The sequence below is a fragment of the Lynx rufus genome, unplaced genomic scaffold, assembly GCF_022079265.1.
Source record: "Lynx rufus isolate CCGP_SWC_20201006 ecotype Redwood Valley unplaced genomic scaffold, mLynRuf1.p SCAF_1, whole genome shotgun sequence".
NCBI lineage: Eukaryota > Metazoa > Chordata > Mammalia > Carnivora > Felidae > Lynx > Lynx rufus.
Window position 1 is genome coordinate 170,897,611 of NW_025814823.1, and position 13,054 is coordinate 170,910,664.

Sequence of the window (13,054 nt, forward strand, 5' to 3'; positions counted from 1 at the left end):
ATTTTAAAATTTAAAAGGCCTGGTCTGGCCTTCCTGCCACAGCCCTATTACCACTTTATGACTTTAGCCAACTTCTCAACTCAGCGTACTTAATCTGCAAAATAAGGCATAAGTATGGGCAAAATGCTTTCTAAGATTTCATTCTAGTTACATAACTCTTCATAACCATGAAATGGTATTTATGATGATCTTCCAACTCCATTATGATGAACATGTAAGAGTTCAAAATAAAGATCCATCATTTGAGTCTAGAAAAGTTTTATCTGCTTCCTGAATTTAGTTGTATAATTCCTTTAACTCTTACTATTAAGGAAGAGAAAAAAATTGATCCCTTTTCTAATTATAAAATTTTATAACTGGATTTTTAGGATATGAAAATAAATTCAATATATAATAGAAATAGACTCTGGCCACCTTAACATGCAAATTGGAATATCTCCTAGAATCTAAGAAGCTTGAATAATCAAGACAAGAAAATAGTAGAATACCTATTGGACCTCAGCAGGAGTATATAGTGTCACGCTTAATATAACTCAGAACCTGATACTCTCAATTATTATTATTATTTTTTATTATTTATTTTTGAGAGAGAGACAGAGGAGCAGAGAGAGAAGGAGACGCAGAATCCAAAGCAGGCTTCAGGGTCCAAGCTGTCAACACAGAGCCCTATGCGAGGCCTGAACCCACGGACTGTGAGCTGAAGTCAGACACTTAACCAACTGAGCTACCCAGGTGCCCCTGATAGTCCCAATTATTATATTACATTCCAGATTTATAATGTATGGGGAAGAGAATCTGATTAGCCCTTTGGGGGAGGTATCTTGGATTAGTCATCCAAGGCTATGGTGCAGGGTCAAGTAGCAGAACCATGATCACTTTAGAGGACCGTTCTACAGAAGGGAAAGACCATGACTGTTACAGCATATTTGCTGTCTGACTTAACTGAGTCCATCTTTCCTTTAGTTATGATTTCCCAAAACGGAGGTGCCTGGGTGGCTCAGTCAGTTAAGAGTCCAACTTCAGCTCAGGTCATGCTCTCATGGTCCGTGACTTCGAGCCCCGCATTGGGCTCTGTGCGGACAGCTAGGAGCCTGGAGCCTGCTTTGGATTCTGTGTCTCCCTTTCTCTCTCTCTGCCCCTCTCCCACTCATGCTCTGTCTCTCAAAAGAAATAAATGTTAACAAATTAAAAAAAAAAAAAAAAAGACTTGATTAAAAAAAAAAATGATTTCCCTAAATGAAGGTTGCCATTTGTCAAAACAATTTAAATGTTTGGAGGTTATGTTATCTTATGCAAGTATTCATTACTGATCTCTCAAATACTTTTCATACTATATTAAAATAAAGACTCCATGGGGTGGTTCAGTCAGTTGAGTGTCTGACTTTTTTTTTTTTTTTTTTTCAACGTTTATTTATTTTTGGGACAGAGAGAGACAGAGCATGAACGGGGGAGGGGCAGAGAGAGAGGGAGACACAGAATCGGAAACAGGCTCCAGGCTCTGAGCCGTCAGCCCAGAGCCTGACGCGGGGCTCGAACTCACGGACCGCGAGATCGTGACCTGGCTGAAGTCGGACGCTTAACCGACTGCGCCACCCAGGCGCCCCAAGTGTCTGACTCTTGATTTCAGTTCAGATCGTGATCTCATGGTTTATGGGATCAAGCCCTGCACCACTCTGTGCTATCAGCACAGAGCCTGTTTGGGATTCTCTTTCTCTCCCTCTCTCTCCACCCCATCCCCACATTCGCTCTCTCTCTCGCTCTCTCTCTCTCAAATAAATAAAAACTGTAAAAAAATAAAGATTCCATTAATAAATAAAGTTTATGCACAACTCTCTAGCGATGACATTTATGACCTGAATCAAGGCATTTTCAAATTAATACTATTGGAGATTTTTTTTCTACTTATAAGTGATTGGAACCAAGCTGAATTCAAGATTGCAGAGATTATTAATGACCAGTAATTGAAGTTTTTCTGGAAAAACTTAAAAGTCTTAAAATATTGTTTATATTTTATTTCTCAGGTCCAATGTTTCACTGTATTCAGTTGTTTCACTACGCCCACTTCCCACAGATTATGTTCCTTCAGTAGTGATGCTTCCTGGTACTTGTCAAACCCAAGGTAATCACAACATAGTAAAATAATTTTTGAAATGTAATCTCATAAACCTAACATGGGGGATATTACTACTGAAGGCAAAGTTTAATGCATTGAATCAAAGTATTTTCCAACTGATAGGAAATATTTTTAAAGATGTCATGAATTAATGCAAAAATATAATTTGTGGTATTGATAAGATATTAATATTATACCAGTGGAGAAATGTTTTGTTTCTGGTGATGGGAATTGTAGATAATATGACAAGATGAGGAAGTAAAAGTAAATAGAGTTTTTAAGGCTATATTGAGTAAGCATGTTATGAAATACAAATGGATTTGGAATAAATTAAGTTGCTTTTATATGATAAAAATCTTATTCTGCATTAATATGTTTCACCTGAAATTTTTTTGTTTTAAGATGTGGAATTATCAGAAGAAACCATAGAACCAAGTGATGAAATGATAGAGTATGATTCCCCAGAACAGTTGAATGAGCAGTTGGTGACTCTGTCACTCCTCCCTGAATCACGGTGGAAAAACCTTCTTAATCTTGATGTTATTAAGGTAATGCTGTAGTACACTTAATACTGGTTCCTAAAGACACATTCCAGAAGCATTTTCTTTAGTAGAGATAGCTTCTTCTACTTGGAGGGTTTCAGGAGGAGCAGTTAATGCCTAAAGTAGAGCATACCATTTGAATGCTGTTGGATCCAGTGATTATCACAAGATTCTTTCTCTATTGAAATTGACTTTCAGAGCACTGAGCAGACCTTTTGATATAGCAGAAGTACAGCCTGCAACTACAGAGCCATTAGAAGTTGGATGTTTTAAATCTAACCTAATAATATACTTTTTTTAACTTCAAAAATGAGAAAAAAAATTGCTATCATGATGTGTGATATTTCTGTTGCTAGGCATTTGAGTACTAGAAGACTTTCTCTGGTCTTTTAATTAAGCTTCAGCTTCCCTTTGCCATTCTATACCTTACTCTGTCAACTCCAAGAAGACCTTCACAGTTTGCTGTGTTAAGTACAGGCACATAAATTAATATGAACTAAGTACTGGATAATATCCCAAGGACAACAGCAGTGAAAAAAAACCCAACAAACCTAGCTCCTTTGTCCTTGAGAAATTTATAATTTTATATGAAAAATGAATGATTATGGCATAAATTAGTGTTTTTCAAAGCATATTTCCTGGCCCCCATTTGTGAGTAGCAAAAATAATTAAAAGGAATAGACTAGAGTAGAAAACTTCAAAGGTTATCATCTGATAATAAGGGTAAGTGTTTATGAATGTCTTACATGTCTTATGAGCATTAGAAAGTGTAAGAACACTTACATAGATAACTATGACAAGGTATGGTAAGTATTTTTGTAACTGATTACTTAGCACCAGAAAAGACATGTGTATCTTGGGTAAGAAAAGAGTTTTCATGTGTTAGTTTTCCTCACAGAAGGTATGTTATGTAGGAACATAGTTGTGAAAAATCTCTATGATGTTATCCAGTGTGTCAGCTATAAAGGCAGTACTTTATGGAATAGCTTTAAAAGCAGTGCATTAAAAAGGACAAGTAGGTTAGTGTGAAGGGTGCAGTCAGAATAATGCCCAATTAATTGAAATAAGGTTTTGGACTACTCTGTTGCTTGCTTAGATACAGTTTTGTTTTAGAAACCAAGTGAATAATCTTTATGGTAGAAATATGCTAACATCTCCAATATTTTTATTTTTTTACTGAATGAAAGAAATTAGAATTTTGTCTTATTGGTAACTTTTCTCCTTTTGGTTTTCCTTATGAGACTATTTCTAGTGCTCCCTGTGGAGCACTTGCAAAAGGATTTTTGTTCTTATTTACAGCTCAGTGACTCTCTCCCTTCCAACTCAAGAACAGCAAGTTACAAGGGTAACTGTGACTCTTACTAGAGTCTCCACCATCCCCAAGAAGGGCTGTGCGTATGCTACAGTTGGCACTCCCTTGTCCTGTTTTCATGTAGTAACTTTCTTTTTTGCTGTGCCTCCACAAGGCCACAAGTATCCTTGGTTTTCTTTCAAAAAACGAATCTCTCTAGGGTCACAGAGCTCCTAGAGAATGGAGGAATGATGTAAGGTAAAATTGTGAGACTTTTATTGGGCAGTTTACCACAGAAAGGCCCTTTCATCAGATGCTCCTGAGGTAGTGATGTGTAGCCTGTGGTCACCAAAACTAAGTTCTGTCAGTGGGAATTCCAATGGAGGTTTTCCTGATAGAATTTTTTTTTTTTTTAATTTTTTTTTTTCCAACGTTTATTTATTTTTGGGACAGAGAGAGACAGAGCATGAACGGGGGAGGGGCAGAGAGAGAGGGAGACACAGAATCGGAAACAGGCTCCAGGCTCTGAGCCATCAGCCCAGAGCCTGACGCGGGGCTCGAACTCCCGGACCGCGAGATCGTGACCTGGCTGAAGTCGGACGCTTAACCGACTGCGCCACCCAGGCGCCCCTTTCCTGATAGAATTTTACTAACACTTGTAATATTTTGTAAATGAGCACTATTGTTCTCTTGCTTCTTAAAGACTCAAAGTAAGGGAAAATCAGTAGAAATTTTAACAAACTAGAAGAATTAGGCTATATTCTTCACAAGAAAATTTTATCAAATTATTTCTAATGGCAAAGTCTACCTTTGGCTCCACATTTCTTCTGGAGAAAAAAAAAAAAAAAACTTGAGAAACTGTTGAGCGTTTATGTAAGTTTTGCTTTCTAGCCCATTTTGCGAAAAAGGTTTTAGAAGTTCAGAATTATTTGATTGTTATTTCTTCACCTAAATATTCATATAAATCATGTTGGAGGAAAAAGAGAGTTCATAGAGCTTCTCATGAACCGTGTCATTTTTCTTCTGCCTTACCAGCAAAGGTACTGGAGGCCTGCCTTGAGACACCCAGTTTAAAGATATCTGTAATATTGGTTGGTTGGGATTTTATTTTGGCATTCAAATTTGAAAATGTTTTGTTCTTTTATTTTACTTTTTGCACTTTGTTTTAAAATTGTTTGGAATTAAACATTAGAAACTTTTGTCACAATAATTACTTCATAGTCTTTTCCCCTTTCTGATTTTCTTTTAATCAGAAAAAGAATAAACCAAAGGAACCACCCAAAGTACCCAAATCAGCACCATTTTTTATTCCAACAATTCCTGGCCTTGTACCCAGATATGCTGCACCTGAACAAAATAATGATCCCCATCAGGTAAAAACCAAATTGGAACATTCTAAGTATATGGGGTGTGTTTTGTGTTGTGCATTTGTAGTTCTCTGTCAAGACCTATTTTACAAAGTACATTAATGATAGCTTTTAATTATAAGGTATAATTTTTTTTGTTGCATTTGCATTCTTGAAATAATGTGCATTTGTTTTTCTTTAAGTCTAAAGTGGTGAATCTTGGAATTTTGGCTCAAAAATCAGATTTCTGCTTGAAACTTGAAGAAGGACTGGTAAATGATAAATGTAAGTTAAATTGTGAAATCTTTTACCAAGTGTCATCAACGTATTACACTTTGTGTGAAGAGAAATTGAATGAAATATTAGCAGATTTTTCAGTAGCTGAAAGAACATAGTAAAAACTTAAAAAAGATCAAAATTTTGATTTTCTTATGAAATAATGTTAGCTTTTGTATCGTTATATTTTTTTTTTTTTTTCAACGTTTATTTATTTTTGGGACAGAGAGAGACAGAGCATGAACGGGGGAGGGGCAGAGAGAGAGGGAGACACAGAATCGGAAACAGGCTCCAGGCTCCGAGCCATCAGCCCAGAGCCTGACACAGGGCTCGAACTCACGGACCGCGAGATCGTGACCTGGCTGAAGTCGGACGCTTAACCGACTGCGCCACCCAGACGCCCCATGTATCGTTATATTTTTAACAAGTGACACTGAACTCAGATGAATGTCAATATTACAATATTTTAAGAACCTCTCGTACTTTCTGTATGGAATTAGTGGGCTCCCCGCCCCCCCCCCGTCTCTTGCTTTTGTTTTTATTTACAAATACAGTTTGTAATATGGCAGAGACTTTTGTCTCCTTTGATTTTTAGATCTTCCTAAATTTTCCCATTAAAAAGTAATTTTAAAATTTATTTATTGTACTACTAGATTTAAATTTTGAAAGATACAGTTTGTAGCTAATAGTGATAAACAGTAAGAACTATAATTTTAAAAAAGATCTATAAGCGATAAACAGACAGTCACTCTCCTGTTTGATTTATCCTCTTGTTTTTTGGATCCAAATGCTTTGTTTTTATACCAGTATCGCTTGAATCCACATTGGTGAAAAGTCAAATAATGCTACTGATGGGCCATTGCAGATGACTGAAGAATAGCAGAATCATAAAAGGAGTAACTTGTTATATGGGGGTGCACAAGGAAGAAGATACTATCATTTAGTATCTACTGGAAGACAGAAAATAAAATTTATTAGACTTTTGTCTTTGGCATCATTCCCTTTCTAAAAGCTAAAAGCATAATCATTGCCATTGTAATATCAAATGCTTGTTGTAAAAATAGTTGTAAGTATATAGAATATATATTCATAGGATGCATATAAAAATCAGTGCTGGGCACCTGGGTGGGCTCAGTCAGTTAAGCATGTAATTCTTGATTTCGGCTCAGGTTGTGATCTCACGGTATGTGAGTTCAAACCCCATTCCTGGCTCTGCACTGACAGCACAGAGCTTGCTTGAGATTCTCTCTTTCTCTGCCCCTCCCCTGCCTGTGTTCTCTCTATATATCAAAATAAATAAATAAACATTTAAGAAAACAGCAACAAGAAACAAGAATCCTTAAATCTAGAGAAAAGGTATCAATTTGGGATGGGTAAGAATGAGGTGTAGAGTCTTTCCCCTTTTTTATATTTCTGTATTGTTAGTGTTTCATAATGATCATATGGTACTTTAAAGTTTTTTGTAACAATAAAAGGAAAGAAAAATAAATTCCCCCACCTCATCCTGTTCTCAGTGCAACTACTGTTAATAATTTGGTATGTACCTTATAGCCTTTTTATATTTGGATTTGTCTTGATTGATATGTGACCATCTGATTGTTGTAAGACCATCTTGAAATGTCTGTTGCTAGGTATTGATTAGATTTTCTTAAACAGCAGGGAAAAACAAACTTACTAAGATACAAAAAGTTTAGTGTTTTTAGTATTTTTATTGTACTAAACTGATTGCTCTCATCATTTGCACTAATTATTACTTAATTTGGGGTTCATTCTGTGATTTAACAGGAAAAAATAAAGCCACAGGAAGAATTTCCTGTGCAATTTAAATATATGTAGCTTGGGTATGAAATGAAGCTATAGTTTCCTAAGTGAAGTGATTGTAAGTAGTAATGAGATTCTTTTTAAAACTTAATGCAGATGAAGCTGCTCTTAGCCTTCTGAAAGAATTAGGCCCATCAGGAATTGAAACAGAGCTGCGCAGCTTGTCTCCTGACTGCGGTGGGTCTATAGAAGTGATGCAGAGCTTCTTAAAAATGATCGGGATGATGTTGGACAGGAAGCGTGATTTTGAGTTAGCCCAGGCATATCTTGCATTGTTTCTAAAGGTAAGTCTGATGTAAGACAGTACTTCTCAGCTTGCCTTCCTCTAGGGTAGTACTGTCTGATAGAATTTTCTGCAAGGATGACGGTGTTTTATTCTGCATTGTCCAGCATGGCAGCCACTTGGAGCTTTTGGCTATTGAGCACTTGAAATGTGGCTAATGAAACTAAGATACCAGATTTCTTATTTTATAGAGATTTAATTAATTTAAGTTTAAATAGATGTGTGTACTATTGGACAGCTGGACAGCACAATTTTGTAGTCTTTTCTTTTACTTAGCACAATTTTGACTCATCCACCTAACTTTTCTGTGTCCTCCATTTGATTCAGTATATTGAAATGTTAACTTTTTCAAGTCATCACATTTTGGCAGTTTTTCTATGATCATAAAGAGAAAGTTAGGTTTTGTGTTGATTTTTTGTTTGTTTGCTTTTGTTTTTTCTGCTGCTGAAATCAAAATACGTCTATCCTGGTTGAAGGAGTTTCAAGTAATTTGGCAAGAACAGTTGTTTTTATGACTAACATAATGGAAAATTCCTGTTTATTGCAGTAGCATGTTTGTATTGAAGGAAGTAGATGATACTGACTTGTGTTAACAGATAATGATACTTCATCTTTCCTATTTGTATCTAAAATGAGTTTACACTTGATCTAATTATGTGCAACTTAAAGTAGACATTTAGATGGTAGAATATAGGATGAAAAAAATAGAATGCCACAAGTTTTTTCTCTATCTTTTTCCAAAATTATCAAGTATAGTTTCTGAATATAAATGTACATAAATCTTTAGAAGATAAAGCAAAGGGCCCTCAATCATTCATTACCAGTAGGTTCCAATGAAAAGAGAAACCTTAAAGAAGCACAGAAATACAGAGTTAGTGTTAGAACTAGGACCTTGTTTCTGCATCCATATTAGGACTTTCCTTAGGTAGAGGAGAGTGATGACAGCTTCAGTTCTACTAAGGGAGAGACAATACCATAAAGGAACTCATAATAAAAGTTCGATAGAAGAGAGGGAAATGGAAATTGGTAATAAACCAGCATCTAAGGAAAAAATAGAATAGTATCTTCTGCTGTTCCTTGGTAAGAAGGTTAAATCTAGAATAAACAAAATTTTAATTTTCTTAAATGTTACAATATTTTTCTTTCAGTTACATCTTAAATTGCTTCCTTCAGAACCAGTACTTCTAGAAGAATTGACAAAGTTGTCATCACAAGTGGAAGAAAACTGGATCCATTTACAGTCACTCTTCAATCAAAGCATGTGTATTTTAAATTACATAAAAAGTGCTTTGTTATAAAAACAAATTTAAATTAACAAATAAATCAAAGACTTTTGTATTAAATGGGTTCCGTTTAAGTCATACCTTATTTTCCAAGTTTCATATGAAAAGAAATGCCAGTGCTACTAACTAGTCAGTCATTCTTCACTTTAAATGCTAAATATTATCTTGAAATAAAATTTTACCTGTCATTTGTTTTAAAGACTTATAGAATCTACTCAATGACTTATTTTCCAAGTCTCTTCACATCAGTTACCTTGTATATGACTTTTTTGAATTGTCATCATCAGCTCCTATTTTTTAAATATCTATAATGTAAGAGATGCTAGTTATTTCATGTAAAAAAAGTGCTGAATTGAAAATAAACTGATATATAATATAGTATAAAAGTGCCTTTATGATTTGAAGGAAAAAGGCATGTTTCCTTCCTTGGTGGCCTTTGATGAAAACATGACTCTTAGAGCTTAGTTAGATCATTGACTCAGACATGAGTGCAGCCCACCTGTAATGCAGAAAAAGAAGCTGCTAAGGTCATCTTGGGATCTCCGTGACAGATCCAGATTTTCTAACGCTGCCCAGTGCCCTCTCCGTTAGAGCCTTTCTAAAGGAACTTGTTCTTTTATAAGTAAGGTGAGAGGCACTTTCACAAGGCAAATTGCTATAGGAGACAGTTGAATTAGATACCTAAGATAGGGGAGGGAAATTCTGGGCTCCATTGAAGATACCCTTCAAAAATGTTTTTTCCTTAAAGATGACCTTTTTATTTGGGAAGACACTACTGACTATGTACTTTTCTCCCCTAACCATTTCAAAACCAGATAGCTCTGGAAGTTTCTCTCATCATTGTTTTCTTTTCATGATTTAAGACTTGAGCGAAACGTGAATTAAAAAGAAGCAGTTCCTCCTCCTTGAAAAGTGCTGGAGGTCATCATGAAAGCTGCTTTGCCTCCTATTTGTGTCTGCTTTCCCTACTACCAAAAAAAGTCTTTTAGGATGGAGCGAAGGTCACAAATGAGTGAATGAACTTTTCAGTCTTCGTATCTGTTAACTGAAGCCCCATCAGTATGAGAAGTTGATAGAGGACTTAATAGTGGGATTATGCTATCACAAATGCAAATACTTTCCCAAATAGCAGAAAAAAGCAGAGGACAGTTGCCACTTACATGGTAGATCTTCGAGATACAATGTGATATGACTGCTTTGGTGTTCTTTTTGTCCTTGTAGAGGTGTGAAAAACTATATTACTACAGGCAATTTGTTTAAGACTTGGAAGCCATATTGATAATGTAATATTTGTAAAGTTTAATCTACTTAAAAAAGATAAAGCAATTCCTAAAAGCACAGTCCTCTGAAAACAATTTTTAGTCTATACATTCAAAAGTAGTAGTATTCATAAAATGCAGCTGGTTGTATTTGAATACCAATATTCTCATTAGAAAAAGTTTTACAGAATGATCTCTAGAAAGAATAGTCCTCACAAGATGATCAGTGATAACTTTAAATATCAAAGCATTTTTGTTTATAAGCTTAATAAAACTAGTGACTGAAATGTTAATAATGACTTAAGTCTAAAAACTATTTCCCTCTGCCCCAAATACTATATTCTAAAGATATGGCAAAATGTCAATATATAACCATGTACCATGTGAATTTTATAAGTAACTAAAAAACAAAATAATAAGAGCTTAAGTTGATACTGTATTGCTTTTATAAATCTTGAACTGAACTTTTTTCTTTCAAATGAGAATATAGGAGTTGAGTGTATCATTTCTATCAGAGGTATCTTTAGATAGTATTAACATCATTTTGGCAGGTAATCTTCCAGAATCTTTCCTGTATGTTCATATCAAGTAGGAAGGGAGAAAGAAATACAGAGAATAATTTTGAGTGTATATTTTTTCTTAAAATGTATTGGTTTGTGCATACTGCTTTTCTTTACATTTCATATTACAAATGTGGCATATGACTGCATTTTACTTGTAAAATACATCAGAGAAAAGTCTATTTTTTGACAATCACCTTCAATCCCAATACCCACCCTGTTAAGCACCGATTGTTAACTTTCTACCTAGACCTTTTTCCATGAATGTATATACATGCTATATATAAGCACAGGAAATGAAGTGTATAGTTTCAATTTTTACCTAAATATATGCATATCATTCTACAACTTTTCTACTTGGCTTATTTCAGTATAATCACACCTAATTTCTTTACTTTTGTTTAAAAAAAAAGAAAGATTGTTCCACAATTATTTAGTCTAAAATGGACACTTAAGGGAGTTTTGTTTTGTTTTGTTTTTTTCCTGATTACAAAACAATGCTAAAGGAACATCATCCTGTATTACACTGTGCATAAAAGGATTTCTCTGTAGTATATGCTTAGGCTTTGAATTGTTGGACCCAAGTCAGGCAGTTTTAAAGGGATATTTCAAGAGATACTTCAGTTGGCTTCCAAAATGGCTGTTATCAATTTGCAGTTTCTTCGCAGCAATGGAGGAGTATCCATTTCCTAGGACACTTGATATTAGATTTTTTAATTTTTTATTTAATGAGTAAAAACTTTTTTTTTATTGTTTTAATTCAAAACTCTGACGGTAGTAAGGATGGGCATCTTTTCATGTTTATTTTAGATATTTTTATATATCTTATGTGACTTGCCTTTTGGCAACATGGCTCATTTTTTTGTTGAATGATTTGTCTTTATCTCATGGTTTTTTTTTGTTGTTGTTTTTCATATGGTGTAGATATTAGTCTTTTATGTCTGTTACCAATGTTTACTCATTGATCACTTGTGTTTAAGTTTACTTATGGTGTCTTTTTTAATAGATGTTTTATATTTATATATACAAGTTGATAATTTTTATTACTTATTTCAAAATATAAAACATATTCTGTATTCTAAGACATTTATCATGTGTGCATCCCATCAGTTCTTCATTGAGACTTGATTTTTGGAAGAGTAAGATATAGAGCTACTTTTATTCAAAAATTCAAAATCCATTAATGAATTCCACTCTTTTCTCACTGATTGGAAATGCTGTTTTATTATGTGCTAAATTCTTTGAGATATTTGATATCCCAAATAAATAATAAATTGCTTCTAGTAACAATAAATAATAAATTGTTTCTAGTTTGCTGATGTATTTTCAGTTTTGTTGGGGTTAACATCTTCCTAATGTTTTTCCCAAAAATGTCTTGACTGTTTGTGAGCATATCTTGAAGTTATGTTTTTGTGCTAGATTAATAGGATTTGGAGAGATTTACAATAGTATTTCTCTTCAAGAACAGTATGAATTCATTAAACTAGATCTTTTGTGGACTTGGTTTAATAAGACTTCTTTACATGCATTTTTGACAGATTTATTTCTGGGTGTTTAATTTTTGTTGCTATAGTGAAATAGACCTTTTTTTCTAATATATTTTATAATTGCTCATTGCTGTCATGGCAAAAGCAATTTTGTTTTTATATACTAATTTATTATGATGCTGCAGAACTCCTTTAAAAGTTTGTCAACATTCTTACTTAAAAAATCCACAAGAATCCCATCTTTTCCAATTGATGAGATTATTTCCTATACAATATTTGTATTTTATTTAATTGTTCTTAAGATTGCTTTAGCTAGTATCTAGCACAGAATGTTGGATACTGGAAGTGTCTAGAAAATAATAGTCTTGCTACTGACTTCAGTGAAAAAACTTTTAATGTGTCACCATTAAGGATAATATATGCTATGAATTTCTAGTAGATATCCTTTGTTCAGTTCTATTTTATGATTTTCTACTTAAAATTTAAACTAGTAGGTATAAAATTTTATTAAGTGATTATTCTGCATATATTGGAGGATCAGTATCTTTAGTGTCATTTAGTGAATTTTATTCAAAGATTTCTAATATTAAGTTATTTTTCATTCTTAGGATAATAGAACTGTTTCCAAGTAAGATGAAACTGGTGTATTTTTCTGTTTCAAAGAGTTATCCTTGATTTTTTTTTTTTTTTTAAGTAACCTCTACACCCATGGTGGGACTTGAACTCATGACCTCGAGATCAAGAGTTGCATGCTGTACTGAGTCAGCCAGGTGCCCCTATCCTTGGTATTTTT

At 34.2% G+C, this 13,054-nt stretch overlaps 1 protein-coding gene across 1 annotated transcript in view; it reads left to right on the forward strand.

The window, feature by feature from the left end:
- WDR36 (WD repeat domain 36) overlaps positions 1-11,777 on the forward strand; it is a 44,082-nt gene extending 32,305 nt beyond the window's left edge. The window contains exons 18-23 of the mRNA XM_047090177.1: positions 2,022-2,119; positions 2,516-2,661; positions 5,200-5,319; positions 5,496-5,577; positions 7,486-7,673; positions 8,821-11,777. Of these exons, the coding sequence (XP_046946133.1) occupies positions 2,022-2,119; positions 2,516-2,661; positions 5,200-5,319; positions 5,496-5,577; positions 7,486-7,673; positions 8,821-8,970 (784 nt within the window). The 3' untranslated portion in view covers positions 8,971-11,777. The remainder of the gene's footprint in view (positions 1-2,021; positions 2,120-2,515; positions 2,662-5,199; positions 5,320-5,495; positions 5,578-7,485; positions 7,674-8,820) is intronic.
- Positions 11,778-13,054: the final 1,277 nt, after the last annotated feature.